At 43.5% G+C, this 20,866-nt stretch overlaps 2 protein-coding genes across 5 annotated transcripts in view; one reads left to right on the top strand and one right to left on the bottom strand.

Moving 5' to 3' along the window:
- The first annotated feature begins 7,363 nt into the window (after window positions 1-7,363).
- si:dkey-69o16.5 (Alpha-aspartyl dipeptidase-like) lies at window positions 7,364-14,005 on the top strand. Of its 3 annotated transcripts, none has more exons than XM_046363947.1 (9): window positions 7,364-7,572; window positions 8,735-8,831; window positions 10,586-10,674; window positions 11,350-11,424; window positions 11,712-11,791; window positions 12,900-13,073; window positions 13,310-13,369; window positions 13,442-13,524; window positions 13,729-13,866. In XM_046363947.1, the coding sequence occupies exons 2-9, from the start codon at window positions 8,737-8,739 to the stop codon at window positions 13,793-13,795; spliced, it is 723 nt and encodes a 240-aa protein (XP_046219903.1). In that variant the 5' UTR covers window positions 7,364-7,572; window positions 8,735-8,736; the 3' UTR covers window positions 13,796-13,866. The 3 variants fall into 3 exon arrangements, with proteins under 3 accessions (XP_046219903.1, XP_046219902.1, XP_046219901.1); XM_046363946.1 differs by lacking the exon at window positions 7,364-7,572 and adding an exon at window positions 13,919-14,005 and having other exon boundaries at window positions 8,167-8,831; window positions 13,729-13,803; XM_046363945.1 differs by lacking the exon at window positions 7,364-7,572 and adding an exon at window positions 13,873-14,005 and having other exon boundaries at window positions 8,167-8,831; window positions 13,729-13,803.
- A 167-nt stretch (window positions 14,006-14,172) lies between these two features.
- Window positions 14,173-20,866, bottom strand: part of LOC124044295 (integrin alpha-V-like) — an 83,410-nt gene continuing 76,716 nt past the window's right edge. The window contains exons 28-30 of one of the 2 annotated variants that reach the window (XM_046363943.1): window positions 19,898-20,008; window positions 16,473-16,592; window positions 14,173-15,169 (exon numbers count right to left, since the gene is read on the bottom strand). In XM_046363943.1, the coding sequence (XP_046219899.1) occupies window positions 15,071-15,169; window positions 16,473-16,592; window positions 19,898-20,008 (330 nt within the window). In that variant the 3' untranslated portion in view covers window positions 14,173-15,070. Of the gene's footprint in view, window positions 15,170-16,472; window positions 16,593-19,897; window positions 20,009-20,061; window positions 20,359-20,866 lie in introns of those variants that run through there. The other variant, XM_046363944.1, reaches the window with a different exon arrangement.

Below are 20,866 nucleotides of genomic sequence, written 5' to 3'. Positions count from 1 at the left end.
TGGTGCTGTAAACCTTTGTAGAACATGGGTGGAGTAGGCATTGTGGTGCTGTAAAGCCTTGGTAGAACATGGGTGGAGTAGGCATTGTGGTGCTGTAAAGCCTTGGTAGAACATGGGTGGAGTAGGCATTGTGGTGCTGTAAAACCTTGGTAGAACATGGGTGGAGTAGGCATTGTGGTGCTGTAAAGCCTTGGTAGAACATGGGTGGAGTAGGCATTGTGGTGCTGTAAAGCCATGGGTGGGTAGAGAACATGGGTGGAGTAGGCATTGTGGTGCTGTAAAGCCTTGGTAGAACATGGGTGGAGTAGGCATTGTGGTGCTGTAAAGCCTTGGTAGAACATGGGTGGAGTAGGCATTGTGGTGCTGTAAAGCCTTACATGGGTGGAGTAGGCATTGTGGTGCTGTAGTACATGGGTGGAGTAGGCATTGTGGTGCTGTAAAGCCTTGGTAGAACATGGGTGGAGTAGGCATTGTGGTGCTGTAAAACCTTGGTAGAACATGGGTGGAGTAGGCATTGTGGTGCTGTAAAGCCTTGGTAGAACATGGGTGGAGTAGGCATTGTGGTGCTGTAGTACATGGGTGGAGTAGGCATTGTGGTGCTGTAAAAGTAGAACATGGGTGGAGTAGGCATTGTGGTGCTGTAAAGCCTTGGTAGAGCATGGGTGGAGTAGGCATTGTGGTGCTGTAAAGCCTTGGTAGAGCATGGGTGGAGTAGGCATTGTGGTGCTGTAAAAGCCTTGGTAGAACATGGGTGGAGTAGGCATTGTGGTGCTGTAAAGCCTTGGTAGAACATGGGTGGAGTAGGCATTGTGGTGCTGTAAAGCCTTGGTAGAGCATGGGTGGAGTAGGCATTGTGGTGCTGTAAAGTAGAACATGGGTGGAGTAGGCATTGTGGTGCTGTAAAGCCTTGGTAGAGCATGGGTGGAGTAGGCATTGTGGTGCTGTAAAGCCTTGGTAGAGCATGGGTGGAGTAGGCATTGTGGTGCTGTAAAGCCTTGGTAGAGCATGGGTGGAGTAGGCATTGTGGTGCTGTAAAGCCTTGGTAGAGCATGGGTGGAGTAGGCATTGTGGTGCTGTAAAGCCTTGGTAGAGCATGGGTGGAGTAGGCATTGTGGTGCTGTAAAGCCTTGGTAGAGCATGGGTGGAGTAGGCATTGTGGTGCTGTAAAGCCTTGGTAGAGCATGGGTGGAGTAGGCATTGTGGTGCTGTAAAGCCTTGGTAGAGCATGGGTGGAGTAGGCATTGTGGTGCTGTAAAGCCTTGGTAGAACATGGGTGGAGTAGGCATTGTGGTGCTGTAAAGCCTTGGTAGAACATGGGTGGAGTAGGCATTGTGGTGCTGTAAAGCCTTGGTAGAACATGGGTGGAGTAGGCATTGTGGTGCTGTAGTACATGGGTGGAGTAGGCATTGTGGTGCTGTAGTACATGGGTGGAGTAGGCATTGTGGTGCTGTAAAACCTTGGTAGAACATGGGTGGAGTAGGCATTGTGGTGCTGTAAAGCCTTGGTAGAACATGGGTGGAGTAGGCATTGTGGTGCTGTAGTACATGGGTGGAGTAGGCATTGTGGTGCTGTAGTACATGGGTGGAGTAGGCATTGTGGTGCTGTAAAGCCTTGGTAGAGCATGGGTGGAGTAGGCATTGTGGTGCTGTAAAGCCTTGGTAGAACATGGGTGGAGTAGGCATTGTGGTGCTGTAAAGCCTTGGTAGAACATGGGTGGAGTAGGCATTGTGGTGCTGTAAAGCCTTGGTAGAGCATGGGTGGAGTAGGCATTGTGGTGCTGTAAAGCCTTGGTAGAGCATGGGTGGAGTAGGCATTGTGGTGCTGTAAAGCCTTGGTAGAACATGGGTGGAGTAGGCATTGTGGTGCTGTAAAGCCTTGGTAGAGCATGGGTGGAGTAGGCATTGTGGTGCTGTAGTACATGGGTGGAGTAGGCATTGTGGTGCTGTAAAGTAGAGCATGGGTGGAGTAGGCATTGTGGTGCTGTAAAGCCTTGGTAGAGCATGGGTGGAGTAGGCATTGTGGTGCTGTAAAGCCTTGGTAGAACATGGGTGGAGTAGGCATTGTGGTGCTGTAAAGCCTTGGTAGAGCATGGGTGGAGTAGGCATTGTGGTGCTGTAAAGCCTTGGTAGAACATGGGTGGAGTAGGCATTGTGGTGCTGTAAAGCCTTGGTAGAGCATGGGTGGAGTAGGCATTGTGGTGCTGTAAAGCCTTGGTAGAGCATGGGTGGAGTAGGCATTGTGGTGCTGTAAAGCCTTGGTACATGGGTGGAGTAGGCATTGTGGTGCTGTAAAGCCTTGGTAGAGCATGGGTGGAGTAGGCATTGTGGTGCTGTAAAGCCTTGGTAGAGCATGGGTGGAGTAGGCATTGTGGTGCTGTAAAGCCTTGGTAGAACATGGGTGGAGTAGGCATTGTGGTGCTGTAAAGCCTTGGTAGAACATGGGTGGAGTAGGCATTGTGGTGCTGTAAAGCCTTGGTAGAACATGGGTGGAGTAGGCATTGTGGTGCTGTAAAGCCTTGGTAGAGCATGGGTGGAGTAGGCATTGTGGTGCTGTAAACCTTGGTAGAACATGGGTGGAGTAGGCATTGTGGTGCTGTAAAACCTTGGTAGAGAACATGGGTGGAGTAGGCATTGTGGTGCTGTAAAGCCTTGGTAGAACATGGGTGGAGTAGGCATTGTGGTGCTGTAAAGCCTTGGTAGAACATGGGTGGAGTAGGCATTGTGGTGCTGTAAAGCCTTGGTAGAGCATGGGTGGAGTAGGCATTGTGGTGCTGTAGTACATGGGTGGAGTAGGCATTGTGGTGCTGTAAAACCTTGGTAGAACATGGGTGGAGTAGGCATTGTGGTGCTGTAAAACCTTGGTACATGGGTGGAGTAGGCATTGTGGTGCTGTAAAACCTTGGTAGAACATGGGTGGAGTAGGCATTGTGGTGCTGTAAAGCCTTGGTAGAGCATGGGTAGAGCATGGGTGTAAAGCCTTGGTAGAGCATGGGTGGAGTAGGCATTGTGGTGCTGTATATCCTTGGTAGAGCATGGGTGGAGTAGGCATTGTGGTGCTGTAAAGCCTTGGTAGAGCATGGGTGGAGTAGGCATTGTGGTGCTGTAAAGCCTTGGTAGAGCATGGGTGGAGTAGGCATTGTGGTGCTGTAAAGCCTTGGTGAACATGGGTGGAGTAGGCATTGTGGTGCTGTAAAGCCTTGTTAGAGCATGGGTGGAGTAGGCATTGTGGTGCTGTAAAGCCTTGGTAGTACATGGGTGGAGTAGGCATTGTGGTGCTGTAGTACATGGGTGGAGTAGGCATTGTGGTGCTGTAGTACATGGGTGGAGTAGGCATTGTGGTGCTGTAAAGCCTTGGTAGAGCATGGGTGGAGTAGGCATTGTGGTGCTGTAAAGCCTTGGTAGAGCATGGGTGGAGTAGGCATTGTGGTGCTGTAAAGCCTTGGTAGAGCATGGGTGGAGTAGGCATTGTGGTGCTGTAGTACATGGGTGGAGTAGGCATTGTGGTGCTGTAGTACATGGGTGGAGTAGGCTGTATATTTAGATTAACAAGAATTTAAGCTTTTAACCGATATAGGATACTTGTATGTTCATAAATGTTTAATATTACGATTATTTATTTGAATTGCTCGCCCTCCAATTTCACTGGATGTTGTCGACTATCCCTAAGAAATTTTAACGGGACGAAACGACCGGCACAAGCCAGAGTATGAAAGAGTCGCAGGAGTCAAATGAAAGCAAATCGATCCAGTGAGGTTTAAGTGAATTTTGCAATCCTCAAACACAGAAAATAGACGGCTCGAAAAGACAGATTGTCAGGGGTGAGATATCCTATTCCCTATATAGAGCCAGGCCAGTCCTGCTTCATTAGTAAATACTGCTCCCCCCTCCACCCAGTCCTGCTTCCTTAGTAAATACTGCTCCCCCCTCCACCCAGTCCTGCTTCCTTAGTAAATACTGCTCCCCCCTCCACCCAGAACTGCTTCCTTAGTAAAACTGCTCCCCCCTCCACCCAGTCCTGCTTCCTTAGTAAATCCACCCACTGCTCCCCCTCCACCCAGTCCTGCTTCCTTAGTAAATACTGCTCCCCCTCCACCCAGAACTGCTTCCTTAGTAAATACTGCTCCCCCTCCACCCAGTCCTGCTTCCTTAGTAAATACTGCTCCACCCTCCACCCAGTCCCAGTCCTTTCCTAAATACTGCTCCACCCTCCACCCAGTCCTGCTTCCTTAGTAAAAACTGCTCCCCCTCCACGCAGTCCTGCATCCTTAGTAAAAACTGCTCCACCCTCCACCCAGTCCTGCTTCCTTACTAAAAACTGCTCCCCCTCCACCCAGTCCTGCTTCCTTAATAAATACTGTTCCACCCTCCACCCAGTCCTGCTTCCTTACTAAATACTGCTCCCCCTCCACCCAGTCCTGCTTCCTTAATATAGACTGCTCCACCCTCCACCCAGCCTGTAACGTTACAAAATGTGGAAAAAGTCAAGGGGTTTGAATACTTTCCGAATGCACTGTACATGAAGACACAGCGCCACTCAAGGACTGGAATTTGCTACTCCTAGTATTGGATATAGGAGTAGAGGTAGATGTGTACAGGAGTAGAGGTAGATGTGTATAGGAGTAGAGGTAGATGTGATTGGAGTAGAGGTAGATATGTATAGGAGTAGAGGTAGATATGTATAGGAGTAGAGGTAGATATGTATAGGAGTAGAGGAATATATGTATATGAGTAGAGGTAGATATGTATAGGAGTAGAGGTAGATATGTATAGGAGTAGAGGAATATATGTATATGAGTAGAGGTAGATATGTATATGAGTAGAGGTAGATATGTATAGGAGTAGAGGTAGATGTGTATAGGAGTAGGTGTATAGGAGTAGAGGTAGATATGTATAGGAATAGAGATAGATGTGTATAGGAGTAGAGGTAGATGTGTATAGGAGTAGATGTATAGGAGTAGAGGTAGATATGTAGAGGAGTAGAGGTATAGGAGTAGAGGTAGATATGTATAGGAATAGAGATAGATGTGTATAGGAGTAGAGGTAGATGTGTATAGGAGTAGATGTATAGGAGTAGAGGTAGATGTGTATAGGAGTAGAGGTAGATATGATTGGAGTAGAGGTAGATGCGTATAGGAGTAGAGATAGATAATAATATATGCCATTTAGCAGACGCTTTTAGAGTAGACTTACAGTCAGATATGTATGGGAGTAGAGGTAGATATAGAGGTAGATATGTATGGGAGTAGAGGTAGATATGTATAGGAGTAGAGGTAGATATATATAGGAGTAGAGGTATATATGTATATGAGTAGAGGTAGATATGTATAGGAGTAGAGGTAGATGTGTATAGGAGTAGATGTATAGGAGTAGAGGTAGATATGTATAGGAGTAGAGGTAGATGTGTATAGGAGTAGAGGTAGATATGCATAGGAGTAGAGGTAGATGTGATTGGAGTAGAGGTAGATGTGTATAGGAGTAGAGGTAGATATGTATATGAGTAGAGGTAGATATGTATGGGAGTAGAGGTAGATATGTATAGGAGTAGAGGTAGATATGTATAGGAGTAGAGGTAGATGTGTATATGAGTAGAGGTAGATATGTATGGGAGTAGAGGTAGATATGTATAGGAGTAGAGGTATAGGAGTAGAGGTAGATATGTATAGGAGTAGAGGTAGATATGCATAGGAGTAGAGGTAGATGTGTATAGGAGTAGAGATAGATGTGTATAGGAGTAGAGGTAGACGTGTATAGGAGTAGAGGTAGATTTGTATAGGAGTAGAGGTAGATGTGTATAGGAGTAGAGGTAGATGTGTATAGGTGTAGAGGTAGATGTGATTGGAGTAGAGGTAGATGTGTATAGGAGTGGAGGTAGATGTGTATAGGAGTGGAGGTAGATGTGTATAGGAGTGGAGGTAGATGTGTATAGGAGTAGAGGTAGATATGTATAGGAGTAGAGGTAGATGTGTATAGGAGTAGAGGTAGATATGTATAGGAGTAGAGGTAGATGTGTATAGGAGTAGAGGTAGATGTGTATAGGAGTAGATGTATAGGAGTAGAGGTAGATGTGTATAGGAGTAGAGGTAGATATGTATAGGAGTAGAGGTAGATATGTATAGAAGTAGAGGTAGATATGTATAGGAGTAGAGGTAGATGTGTATAGGAGTAGAGGTAGATGTGTATAGGAGTAGAGGTAGATGTGTATAGGAGTAGAGGTAGATATGTATAGGAGTAGAGGTAGATGTGTATAGGGGAAAGGGTAACTAGGCATCAGGACATTTAATAAACAGAGCAGCAGCGTATATGATGATTATATGTGAGTGTGTGTGTAGAGTCAGTATAAATGTGTGTGTTGGGGTGTCAGTGTGTGTGACTGTGTAGAGTCCTGTGTGTGAACATAGAGACAGTGTAAAATATAAGGGTCACCCTAGAGTCTGCGTGGCCATTCTGTCAGCTATTTGGAAGCCTTATGGCATGGGGATAGACGCTGTTCAGGAGCCTGTTGGTGTCAGACCTGATGCACCGGTACCTTGCCTTGCGGAAGCAGAGAACAGTCTATGGCTTGAGTGCTTCTGTTATGGGGGAAAAGTCCACAATGAAACTGACATTAAATGTGAAGATTTAAACATTGTTGGCCAACAAGTAGGCCAATTCATTTGTATGCCATTGTAGGCTCCTGTAGCCTACCGTTTCACCCAATAAATATGTTGAAATTAATGGTTCACCCGATACAGAAGAAAATACCCTCATTGTATCATTTCAAAATCAAAGTGCTGCAGTACGGAAACAAAACAACAAGAATTGTGTCACTGTCCCAATACTTTTGGAGCTCACCGTAGCTCCATTCTTGTCTATTTTTATTTCTCTTGTGTTCCTATTTTATTGTGTTATTCTTTTAAAACATATTCATCTTTGGGAAGTGGTCGTAAGCAAACATTTCACGGTAAAGTCTACCTACACAAGTTGAATTTGGCGCATCTTGACCAACACAATTTGATGTTTGACCTTCGACTCTCAAGCTCGAGATACGTCATCAATTTGGGGGCACCGGACGTGTCATTATATCCGCCTCTCGCTATCGATGCTTGCGTGGGAATCACCTGGGAACTGGGAAATATCCGACATCACTACTTTCAAGATAACTGGAAACTTGGATAGAAACGAGCTCCGATTGGGAAAATTTGGTCTTGAACAGTCATTTAACTTGCAATTCCAATGCGGAAACTAATAGGGCATCTTTTTTTAGAGCTCCGACTTTCTGACCCGAAGATCGCGTCGTGTTTTTCCGATTTCCCAGTTGTCCTGAAAGCACCATGAGACATAAGGCTTGTCATGTGATTTATCAGCTGACCCCTTTTCTACACACGGTAACAGCGTGAGAAAAATATTCTCCAAACATAGAGACCCTTGACGCAAAATTACAGTTTTGTAGCCTACATTTGAACATTTCCTACGAAACTATAAATAACATATCCGGTCAAGGCTACGTATTGAATTTTAAATCCGTGTTGCAATCTGTGACCTGTTGACGCTCAACATTGTTTCCAATCATTGACCACAAGAACAATCGCCAAAGGTTTGTTGGATCGAAAGATTTCACAACCTTTTCGACAACCGGTAGATTTATCAGGAGAAGTAATCCGATTAGATGATTTAATGACTGTATGAGAGACTTGTCAGCGAAACAGATGGTTCGTTTACCCGTAGTTGAACTTTAAACGGAGTCCAGGAAATTGAAAGGAGTGCGATTTTGTTTCTTTATTCTCTAAATATGTCCACCACGATGCGTGTATATTCAACATAACTCACAAATAAACTATGATCTATGAATATATTTAAATATTTAGTCAAATAAAACCATCAAAACCATCAACAATCCGCAAAAAAATAGATAACAAATTTAACCAATCGCCATGAATATGTAAAACATATATTTCACAAGTATTCACCATAAGTCACAAATAAAATAATTATCTGTAAATATTCAACATGGCTCACAAATAAAACTACGATTTGAACAAACGTTGAACAATTTGGGAGCAAATGTGGCTTCGGGTGAGTCTGTTATCTCCGTTAATTTGGATAATCTTTGTGTCAGGTGAAGTGCAGAGTGAATCCGTGTCTCATTCAGCCATGTCTTGGGAGAACACTTTCTAGCTAGAATATCTAACCAATAAAGAACAACTTTATGACTCATCTGAAGCCACATTAGTGGATTGTGTTACATCGACCACAGAAAAAGCCTTCTCAAAATGGTGTAAACACAGAATATAGATCCACAAGCTCTTTTTGAATGAGCAAATCCACATTCCACAGATGTGAACGTTAAGAGATTTCTAAACATTTGTTCAAATCATAGTTTTATTTGTGAGCTGATTTTGAATATTTACAGATCGTTATTTTATTTGTGATTTATGGTGAATACTTGTGAAATATATTTGTTCATATTCACAGATTAAGGTTTAATTAGTGATTTTTTTAAACATTTTTATTTTATTGAGGAGTTTGGTTTTATTTAACAAAATATTTGTTTATATATTATATTAGATCGGGGTGAACATACCGAATAAAGAAAACATCTCACTCCATAGACCTTGTACCTTGAAGACACCTGAGGACACTTCCTGTTTATACACGGCCAGCTATGTACTGCTGAAGTGATCTTCGAGGTGTAGGACGAGGTAGCCTATTTAACCTGAGTGAGTTGTAAACTTTTGATCAAAACCTTGTCTTGAAAGATATGAAGAGGAGACTTCTGCTCGTGTCCAACTCAACCCTGCACGGGGGAGGATATCTGGAACATTGCCAACAGCAGATCAAAGACTTTTTCGGAATGTAAGTATCTAAATCCACTGACTAATACCTACCTTCAAAGTGCCTGGACTACTCTAAAAAAATCACACCCCTAAAGACTATGGAAGGAATGCTGTTGTACTGTACCCTTACTATCTGACCCTCCTTTACTCTTAACTACTTAAACATGTCTCTAACTACTTAAACATGTCTAACTACTTAAACATGTCTATGTCTCTAACTACTTAAACATGTCTCTAACTACTTAAACATGTCTATGTCTAACTACTTAAACATGTCTCTATGTCTCTAACTACTTAAACATGTCTCTATGTCTCTAACTACTTAAACATGTCTAACTACTTAAACATGTCTCTATGTCTCTAACTACTTAAACATGTCTAACTACTTAAACATGTCTCTATGTCTCTAACTACTTAAACATGTCTAACTACTTAAACATGTCTCTAACTGTCTCGAACTACTTAAACATGTCTAACTATATCTCTAACTACTTAAACATGTCTCTAACTGTCTCGAACTACTTAAACATGTCTCTGTCTCTAACTACTTAAACATGTCTCTATGTCTCTAACTACTTAAACATGTCTCTATGTCTCTAACTACTTAAACATGTCTCTATGTCTCTAACTACTTAAACATGGCTCTAAATACTTAAACATGGCTCTAACTACTTAAACATGTCTCTAACTACTTAAACATGGCTCTAACTACTTAAACATGGCTCTAACTACTTAAACATGGCTCTAACTACTTAAACATGGCTCTAACTACTTAAACATGGCTCTAACTACTTAAACATGGCTCTAACTACTTAAACATGGCTCTAACTACTTAAACATGTCTCTATGTCTCTAACTACTTAAACATGTCTCTAACTACTTAAACATGTCTCTAACTACTTAAACATGTCTCTAACTACTTAAACATGTCTCTAACTACTTAAACATGTCTCTAACTACTTAAACATGTCTCTAAACTATGTCTCTAACTACTTAAACATGTCTCTAACTACTTAAACATGTCTCTAACTACTTAAACATGTCTCTGTCTCTAACTACTTAAACATGTCTCTGTCTCTAACTACTTAAACATGTCTCTGTCTCTAACTACTTAAACATGTCTGTCTCTGTCTCTAACTACTTAAACATGTCTGTCTCTGTCTCTAACTACTTAAACATGTCTGTCTCTGTCTCTAACTACTTAAACATGTCTAACTATGTCTCTAACTACTTAAACATGTCTATGTCTCTAACTACTTAAACATGTCTAACTATGTCTCTAACTACTTAAACATGTCTAACTATGTCTCTAACTACTTAAACATGTCTAACTATGTCTCTAACTACTTAAACATGTCTCTAACTACTTAAACATGTCTCTAACTATGTCTCTAAATACTTAAACATGTCTCTAACTACTTAAACATGTCTCTAACTACTTAAACATGTCTCTAACTACTTAAACATGTCTCTAACTACTTAAACATGTCTCTAACTATGTCTCTAACTACTTAAACATGTCTCTATGTCTCTATGTCTCTAACTACTTAAATATGTCTCTAACTATATCTCTAACTACTTAAACGTGTCTCTAACTACTTAAACATGTCTCTAACTACTTAGCATCTCTGTGGAATGCTTTCGACACCTTGTAGAGTCCATGCCCCAATGAATTGAGGCTTGGGAGGGGGGTTACAACTCAATACTAGGAAGGTGTTCCTAATGTTTCGTAGAGTCAGTGTGTAACCTAACTGTGTAATGTATTTCTTGCAGAGGGGTGAAGAGGATTTTATTCATCCCCTATGCACTGTGTGATAGAGATGGCTACGCAAAGACTGCCAGGGACAAGTTCAACAGTCTGGGTACGTCTTTGTACGCTGGTCCATTGCCTTACACAGCCTTACTGTTTTGTGTCTGGAATATCTCAGGCCCAATCCCAAATCAATTAAAATATCTCAGGCCCAATCACAAATCAATTAAAATATCTCAGGCCCAATCACAAATCAATTCAAATATCTCAGGCCCAATCACAAATCAATTCAAATATCTCAGGCCCAATCACAAATCAATTCAAATATCTCAGGCCCAATCACAAATCAATTCAAATATCTCAGGCCCAATCACAAATCAATTCAAATATCTCAGGCCCAATCACAAATCAATTCAAATATCTCAGGCCCAATCACAAATCAATTATCTCAGGCCCAATCACAAATCAATTATCTCAGGCCCAATCACAAATCAATTATCTCAGGCCCAATCACAAATCAATTATCTCAGGCCCAAATCAATTCAATTATCTCAGGCCCAAATCAATTCAATTATCTCAGGCCCAATCTCAATTCAATCCCTAGACCCTATGCTTTATACTCCTGTGGAGATCTGAGAGGACTTGATTGATATAAGCACATTTCGCTTAACACTTGTCAAACCCTTTCTCATAGACGTTATCGGGCGTAGTAAGGACTAGGTTGTCGATGTGAGACAGGTTTTTGTCGGTCGTTCTAATGTGAGTGTTGTCTGTTTTTGTCTGACAGGTTATGAGGTGGACAGCATACACGAGGCCTCTGACCCAGTGGAAGCTGTACGGAAGGCTCAGGGTATATTTATAGGTGAGGAGTGGACCTTGAGCTCAGACATTAACACCTCTTGGGGCCTCTCAAATAGGAAATCCCAAAACCATAGGCCTTACATACAGTAGGCGTCATTGGAGGAATGCTATTGTTACGCTTGTTACTGCAAGAGTTAAAGTCATCTACTACATTTACATTTAAGTCATTTAGCAGACGCTCTTATCCAGAGCGACTTACAAATTGGTACACAGGTTGACTACGTGTGTTAAGAAGTTAGCAGGAGGGTATACAGTATAATAAAGTCATAACAGCTGTTCTGTCTATAGGTGGTGGCAACACATTCCGTCTGCTGAAATGTCTCTACGACAACCATGTGCTTTCTGAGATCAACGAGAGGGTTCTGCAGGTCAGACTGATATATATATATATATATATATTTTTTTTTTTGAGCAGTGTTCCCCAAAAACCTGTCCTGAGGTACGACAGCTGTTCCACTCTGGTAGCCGATATTCCAGAACTGGCACACCTGACTGGCTGGGAGTAGTTTAGGAGTTTTGGGAAACACTGTGCCAGATTAAACTGCCATTTCACAATATTTACAGTTGGTTCCTACATGCACAGATATTGTTCTTACTGGCAGCTGATATAGCCAATAGAGACAGCCCATGAGTGGAATAAACAACTGAATGATTGTATATCCTGCTTACTCTTACGCCCCAGAATAGTGAACCCCTACAGTAACCCCTACAGTAACCCTAACCCCTACAGTAACCCTAACCCCTACAGTGACCCTAACCCCTACAGTAACCCCTACAGTAACCCTAACCCCTACAGTAACCCTAACCCTACAGTGACCCTAACCCCTACAGTAACCCCTACAGTAACCCAGTAACCCTAACCCCTACAGTAACCCCTACAGTAACCCTAACCCCTACAGTAACCCTAACCCCTACAGTAACCCTAACCCCTACAGTAACCCTAACCCCTACAGTAACCCCTACAGTAACCCTAACCCCTACAGTAACCCCTACAGTAACCCTAACCCCTACAGTAACCCCTACAGTAACCCTAACCCCTACAGTGACCCTAACCCCTACAGTAACCCCTACAGTAACCCCTAACCCCTACAGTAAACCCTACAGTAACCCCTACAGTAACCCTAACCCCTACAGTAACCCCTACAGTAACCCTAACCCCTACAGTAAACCTAACCCCTACAGTAACCCTAACCCCTAACAGTAAACCCTACAGTAACCCCTACAGTAACCCTAACCCCTACAGTAACCCTAACCCCTACAGTAACCCTAACACCTACAGTAACCCTAACACCTACAGTAACCCTAACACCTACAGTAACCCTAACACCTACAGTAACCCTAACACCTACAGTAACCCTAACCCCTACAGTAACCCCTACAGTAACCCTAACCCCTACAGTAACCCTAACCCCTACAGTAACCCCTACAGTAACCCTAACCCCTACAGTAACCATGGTAACTCTGTTATAACCCCAGGACGGTGTTCCCTACATGGGTTCCAGTGCTGGCACCAACGTCTCTACTGTCAGCATCAACACCACCAACGACATGCCCATCGTGTACCCGCCCTCCTTCAACGCCATTGGTCTAGTGCCTTTCAACATCAACCCTCACTTCCTGGACACGGACCCTAACAGCAGACACATGGGGGTGAGTTGTACAGTGTAGTGTTATATAGCAGAGCATCAGTGTAGTGAATGCTGAAAGTCGTAGGGCTGGTTTCTCTTGACAAATATTCAGTGGTTATTTCTGAATGTAGAATCTCCATTGAAAATGTATTTGTAGTCTGGGACAAGGTTAATCTGTGTCCCGTGGTTCCTTAAAGGATGCTGGTGTAAGGTCAAAATGTCACTGTCTTTGTGTTTTTTTTTCTCTCTTCTCCCTAGGAGACACGAGAGCAGAGGATCATTCAGTACCACGAGGAGCCTGACACTCCATCTGTTCTGGTGAGTCTGAGAGAGATGGTATTCTACATAATATTAGGTTATGCTTTCAGCTGATTGGTTGATTTGTCTTAGGGCTTGAGAGAGGGTTCCATGTTGCTCGTAGAAGGAAACAAGGCTACTCTACTGGGCACTTGCAAGGCACGGCTGTTCACCAGGTAACACCAATCATCTCTCTCACACAAGTCCTGTGACCCATGACCCCCCCAAAAAAAGCACAAAACGAGTTTTAACAGATCAAAGTGTTGAACACAATAAAGCAGGCTAAAATGTCTCTTTTTAATAGTTGTGTATGTTGCCCAACTCTAATTAAATAACTAGGGAGCCGGTGACGAGTCTCTCAGCCAGTGTTTGTGTTTCAGGGGGAAGCCAACAACAGACTTTGAATCTGGCAGTGACCTCAGCTTCTTGCTGACAGACAGACAGTGAAGTTTTACATCTCCGTTCTCCACGGCAAGACATCTCCGTTCTCCACGGCAAGACATCTCCGTTCTCCACGGCAAGACATCTCCGTTCTCCACGGCAAGACATCTCCGTTCTCCACGGCAAGACATCTCCGTTCTCCACGGCAAAGACTGATGCAGATCCTTACAAGTGGGAATGCACTTATATCAAAATAAATATTATTACCAAAAAAAATTGTCTTATGCATAAATTGTGTGGGGAGGGAGATATTATCATTTTAGTAAGGTGAACTTAGATGATTTATGAAACAACTAGCCACAGTTCATCAGAACCTTTATAGCACACAGATATTCGAGTTGTCAGAATCGATAATATGGAAGCAGGGCACAAAGAAATGCTTATGGTTTTAAAACATTTAATTCAGGAAAGATCAAAACGTTGTCAGCTCAACCAGATATGTGGGGAAGGAACATGTCATCATTTTCAGTAATATTCCTTTTTTTTTTTAAACACCCAAAAGTATGAACAAGGAACAACTAGAAATCAATTGAAAAAAAGTCTGGTAAAATGACATTATTGTAACATGAAACGTGCTTTAAGATAAATAGTAAAACAGACGAAGCAGTGGGTGATGGGTAATTAGATACTATAGTGCTCGAATGCAAAAAACAAAAACAATTTTAAGTTCCACGTTGATTACCCAATATGGGTCAATTCATCCTTTTAATACACAGTGACGTGCACATACAATTGTATAATCCTGTATCTGGAGAGTGGAAAATTGCCCGGGGTTGTCATCAATTGCAGAAGCATAACATACAATACTCTCAACAATAAGTCCATATCCACACCCTGCAGTGCCCATTCAAAAACCATTTCATTAACTATTGTCTTCAAAGACCGTACAGCATTGTAATTGATTCCTTGCAGTCTCGAAATTCACATTGTTGTAGCAATTCATTTTTACACTGAAAGTCCCAAGTGCACTAAAAGATGCAGGACCAATAACCAGAAGAAGATCGGGAGTCCTTTTCAAATATGATTTACATCAGCATTTTTAATATCGAATCACTTGTTTGCTCCTCCCAGCCATTTCATACAGCAGTGTTGTCTAAGTATATGCAAGAGGAGTAGTAGACGACGGGGCTTCAGGATGCAGGGTACAGTGTGAGTATGATTATAAAGAGTAGATGGGACTGTGTGTACTGGTGCTATCCCATAGCGCTCTGTTCCAAAGTAGTGCACTACATGGGGAAACCTATTCAGACAGCTACACAGGGTCGTGTGTCGGGAGCCCCATCAAGCATCGGTGTTCCTGTCACCGTTCTCCTGCGGTGCCAGCTGCTCCTTCTCCGCGCTGTCTTCCTGCGGGGGGCGTACACGCTCGAAGAAACCCAGCTGGAGGGCGGGGAGGCACAGACAATTAGGACCCCCCCCCACTCGCAAAAAAAATATCCTCTGAACATTTCTACATTCACGTGGATTCTACCACGATTGCAGATAAACTGGGAATTAAAAATCGTGAGTGAGAAAGTTAGAGCCACCAAGATCATAGCCTCAAAACATGCTTACCTCTCACTATTACCAATAACGGGAGGTTAGCAGTTTTTTTTGGGGGGGGGGGGTGGTTGATATTTTTCTGGGTCTCATTTATTGATGTAGTGTTCAGAAATATATGTGATTACAAAATTCATTTCCAAAACAAACAGCAAATGCATCCAACAACTTTATAGAGACACAAGCTTGATGTAGTTAGTCATTGTGTGCTAAGAATATGGGACCAAATACTCAACTTTTGACTATAACACCTTCAAAATGGAGGTAGGGAGGGGACGACGACGAGATACATAAAGTGCTTTAATTTCATAACGGTCACACATATGTAAAGAAGATGCTAAAATCTAGAACATTCTATACTGTTGCCTCAAGTCCAGACGGTGGAGTAGACACACATTTTTAGCTTCACGGTCCAGATGAATACAGGAGGGGAGTGTATGTTATATATTTTTTGTCGTTGGTGAATTTGCAACTGTTAAATCAATTTTTAAAAATGGTTTGAAAGACAGGACTTGACAGGTGAAAACAATATGTCCGATCAGAGGGAAACATAGTCATGGAGGGCTGGTCATTTCTGTCCAATCAGAGGGAAGTTTTAGATATAGTAATGGAGGAAGCTGGTCACTTCTGTCCGAGGTAGTAAGGAGAGGACATTGGGTTTTAGATATAGTAACGGATTAGCTGGCTGGCTTTCAGCTGGTAATTTCTGTCAGATCAGAGGGAGGTTTTAGATATAGTAAGGTAGTGAGGAAGACATTCGTCATTAGGCTGGCTTTCAGCTGGTAATTTCTGTCAGATCAGAGGGAGGTTTTAGATATAGTAACGGAGGAAGCTCGTCATTAGGCTGGCCACTTCTGTCCGATCAGAGGGAGGTTTTAGACATAGTAATGGAGGAAGCTGGTCACTTCTGTCCGAGGTGGTAAGGAGAGGACATTGGGTTTTAGATATAGTAACTGAGGAAGCTGGTCATTTCTGTCCGAGGTAGTAAGGAGAGGACATTGGGTTTTAGACATTGTAACGGAGGAAGCTGGTCACTTCTGTCCGATCAGAGGGAGGTTTTAGATGCAGTAATGGTTGGAAGAGCCCAGGACGGAGAGAGAAACTACAGATTGGAAACTATTAATTGGCATGGATGTGCGTGTACCTTGTACATGACGAAGATAAGCAGAGCCAGTAGCAGTAGTCCAGAGATCAGGGCCAAGGTCACCACCCACCAAGGGACCGGTTCAGGTTCTGATTTCACCCAGATCACTGACATGCTCACCTGGAGGATATAATGCACAATGAGACAACAGACCATTCAGGACCCTATAGCAGGGGCCCCATTACCAGCCACAACAGACCATTCAGGACCCTATAGCAGGGGCCCCTAATTATATTACCAGCCACAACAGACCATTCAGGTAGCAGGGGCCCCTAATTATATTACCAGCCACAACAGACCATTCAGGACCCTATAGCAGGGTCCCCTAATTATATTACCAGCCACAACAGACCATTCAGGACCCTATAGCAGGGGCCCCTAATTATATTACCAGCCACAACAGACCATTCAGGACCCTATAGCAGGGTCCCCTAATTATATTACCAGCCACAACAGACCATTCAGGACCCTATAGCAGGGGCCCCTAATTATATTACCAGCCACAACAGACCATTCAGGACCCTATAGCAGGGTCCCCTAATTATATTACCAGCCACAACAGACCATTCAGGACCCTATAGCAGGGTCCCCTAATTATATTACCAGCCACAACAGACCATTCAGGACCCTATAGCAGGGTCCCCTAATTATATTACCAGCCACAACAGACCATTCAGGACCCTATAGCAGGGTCCCCTAATTATATTACCAGCCACGACAGACCATTCAGGACCCTATAGCAGGGGCCCCTAATTATATTACCAGCCACAACAGACCATTCAGGACCCTATAGCAGGGTCCCCTAATTATATTACCAGCCACAACAGACCATTCAGGACCCTATAGCAGGGTCCCCTAATTATATTACCAGCCACAACAGACCATTCAGGACCCTATTGCAGGGTCCCCTAATTACAGTGGGGCAAAAAAAGTATTTCGTCAGCCACCAATTGTGCAAGTTCTCCCACTTAAAAAGATGAGGCCTGCAATTTTCATCATAGGTAGACTTCTAACTAACTATTTTAAAAAATCCAGAAAATCACATTGTAGGATTTTTAATGATTTTTTTGCAAATTATGGTGGAAAATAAGTATTTGGTCAATAACAAAAGTTTTTGTAGTAGTTATATAGGATGAACTAGAATACAGTATATACATATACATATGAAGACTAGAATACAGTATATACATATGAAGAGCAGTAGTTATATAGAATACAGTATATACATATGAACCATGACTATGAATACAGTATATACATATGAAGTGGACAGCAGTAGTTATATAGGATGAACCATGACTATAATACAGTATATACATATGAAGAGATGAACCATGACTATAATACAGTATATACATATGAAGAGGACAGCAGTAGTTATATAGGATGAACTATAATACAGTATATACATATGAAGAGGGTAAAACAGTATGTAAACATTGTTAAAGTGACCGGTTTTCCATGTTTATGTACATAGGGCAGCAGTCTCTAAGGCCCAGGGAAGAGTACCGAGTGGTAGGCGGCTAGTAACAGTGACTAAAGTTCAGGGTAGGGTACTGGGCAGAGGCCGGCTAGTGGTAAATGTTTAACAGTCTGATGGCCTTGAGATAGAAGCTGTTTATCAGTCTCTCTGACCCAGCTTTGCAGCACCTGTACTGCCTTCGCCTTATGGATCGTAGCGGGGTGAACAGGCCGTGGCTCGGGTGGCTGAGGTCCTTGATGATCTTCTAGATGGTAGCGGGGTGAACAGGCCTTGGCTCGGGTGGCTGAGGTCCTTGATGATCTTCTAGATGGTAGCGGGGTGAAGAGGCCGTGGCTCGGGTGGCTGAGGTCCTTGATGATCTTCTAGATGGTAGCGGGGTGACTGAGGTCCTTGATGATATTCTGGATGGGCGGGGTGAACAGGCCATGGCTCAGGTGGCTGAGGTCCTTAATGATATTCTAGACCTTCCTGTGACACCGGGTACTGTAGGTGTCCTGGAGGGAAGGCAGTTTGCCCCCGGTGATGCATTGGGCAGACGGCACCGCCCTTTGGAGAGGCCTGCGGTTGGTCCAGTTGCCATACCATGCTGTTGCGCCTTCTTCACCACACTGTCTCTGGGTAAACCATTTCAGTGATGGTACACTGAGGAACTCAAAGCTTCAGTTTATAGGTGTTCCTGGCACCACTTTGCCCTCACTTCCTGTCTCGTCATCAGGCCTACAACTGTTGTGTTGTCTGCAAACTTAATGATTTGAGTTGGAGGCGTTTTGAGGTCACACAATCATGGGTGTACAGGATGGGGCTGAGCACACACCCTTGTGGGACCCCCGTGTTAAGGGATCAGTGGAGTGGAGGTGCTGTTGCCTACCTTGGCCATCGTTATGTTTGGAGGAAAAAGGGGGAAGCCAGTCAGGAACACCGGGACCCAGTTGCACAGGGCGGGGTTCAGACCCAGGGCTCTGAGCCAGCCAGCCAGCCACAACACATCATTCAGGACCCTATGGCAGGGGTCGCCCAGTAACATTCAGCAGTGGGCAGATTTTTTCCTTGAGCGGATGGTCAGAACACATAAATAATTTGTACACTGCAAACTGACCGCAAGAATCCCAAACAGATATAGAATTTGAGAAAAACTGAATAATTTCAAACCCGTGATAACGATGTAATATGATCACATATGACTATTTATGCGTGGGAATATTTGGGAACAGATTTACTAAATTATAATCATTTATTTTTGTCTAAGAAAGAAAATGATACAATAGAAAATACACAAGAGTGTACAAAACATTAGGAACACCTTCCTAATATTGAATTGCACGCCCTTTACCCTCAGAAAAGCCTCATTTCGACAGGGCATGGACTCTACAAGGTGTTGAACGCGTTCCACAGGGATGCCGGTCCATGTTGACTCCAGTGCTTCTCAAAGTTCTGTCAAGTTGGCTGGATGTCCTTTGGGTGGTGGGCCATTCTTGATACAGACGGGAAACTGTTGAGCGTGAAAAACCCAGCAGCTTTGCAGTTCTTGACACAAACTGGTGCGCCTGGCACCTACTACCACACCCTTTTCAAAGGCACTTAAAATATTTTGTGTCTTGTCCATTCACCCTCTGAATGGGACACATACACAATCCATGTCTCACTTGTCTCAAAGCTATACAGTCCTTCTTTAACCCGTCTCCTCCCCTTCATCTACACTCATTGAAGTGGATTTAACTGGGAACATTAATAAGGGATCATAGCTTTCACCTGGATTCACCTGGTCAGTCTATGTCATGGAAAGAGCAGGTGTTCCTAATGTTTTGTACACTCACTCAGTCATGCCCTATTGGGGAACCCTGCTCTATGGGCTCTGGTTAACAGTCGTGAGATATATAATGGCTGCAGATATATAATGGCTTTTAGATACAGACCTGGTTTATGATGGCTTCATGTGACTCACCGTAGTAGTGTTGGAGGGCAGCTCAGGCAACAGGTTCTTGTTATAAGGCATCTCTATGACGCTGAAGGAAGCGGAGGATCTCACGGTGAACGACCGGTTCTGGCTCTCAGTCTGAACGAAGAGAAACACACTCATCTATACCTCTCATCATCATGGTGAACGACCGGTTCTGGCTCTCAGTCTGGACGAAGAGAAACACACTCATCTATACCTCTCATCATCACGGTGAACGATCGGTTCTGGCTCTCTGTCTGGACGAAGAGAAACACACTCATCTATACCTCTCATCATCACGGTGAACGACCGGTTCTGGCTCTCAGTCTGGACGAAGAGAAACACACTCATCTATACCTCTCATCATCACGGTGAACGATCGGTTCTGGCTCTCTGTCTGGACGAAGAGAAACACACTCATCTATACCTCTCATCATCACGGTGAACGACCGGTTCTGGCTCTCAGTCTGGACGAAGAGAAACACACTCAACTATACCTCTCATCATCACGGTGAACGATCGGTTCTGGCTCTCAGTCTGGACGAAGAGAGAAACACACTCTACTATACCTCTCAGCAGACATTTAGACATAGCAAGCTTTCCTAGTTTTGTCCCATGTAGCTAGCCGAGTGGTCCCAGTCCAGTCAACTCATACGGTTGTCGTCATTTACCACGATCCAGGACCACCAGGCGACTATAGTTTTTACTTTAAATCGGCAAGTCAGTTAAGAACAAATTCTTATTTACAATGACGACCTACACCGGCCAAACCCGGACAACGCTGGGCCAATTGTGCACCGCCCTATGGGACTCCCAATCACGGCCCGTTGTGATACAGCCCGGGATCGAACCAGGGTCTGTAGTGACGCCTCTAAAAACTGTAATACAGTGCCTTAGATCGCTGCGCAACTCGGGAGCCCTAACCTGTACAGCGCATACCAAACATACAGTATGTTCCAACAAGGTTTGTGTTCA

Source organism: Oncorhynchus gorbuscha, linkage group LG09 (genome assembly GCF_021184085.1).
Source record: "Oncorhynchus gorbuscha isolate QuinsamMale2020 ecotype Even-year linkage group LG09, OgorEven_v1.0, whole genome shotgun sequence".
Classification (NCBI taxonomy): domain Eukaryota; kingdom Metazoa; phylum Chordata; class Actinopteri; order Salmoniformes; family Salmonidae; genus Oncorhynchus; species Oncorhynchus gorbuscha.
This window is presented reverse-complemented; position numbering and strand designations above follow the sequence as displayed.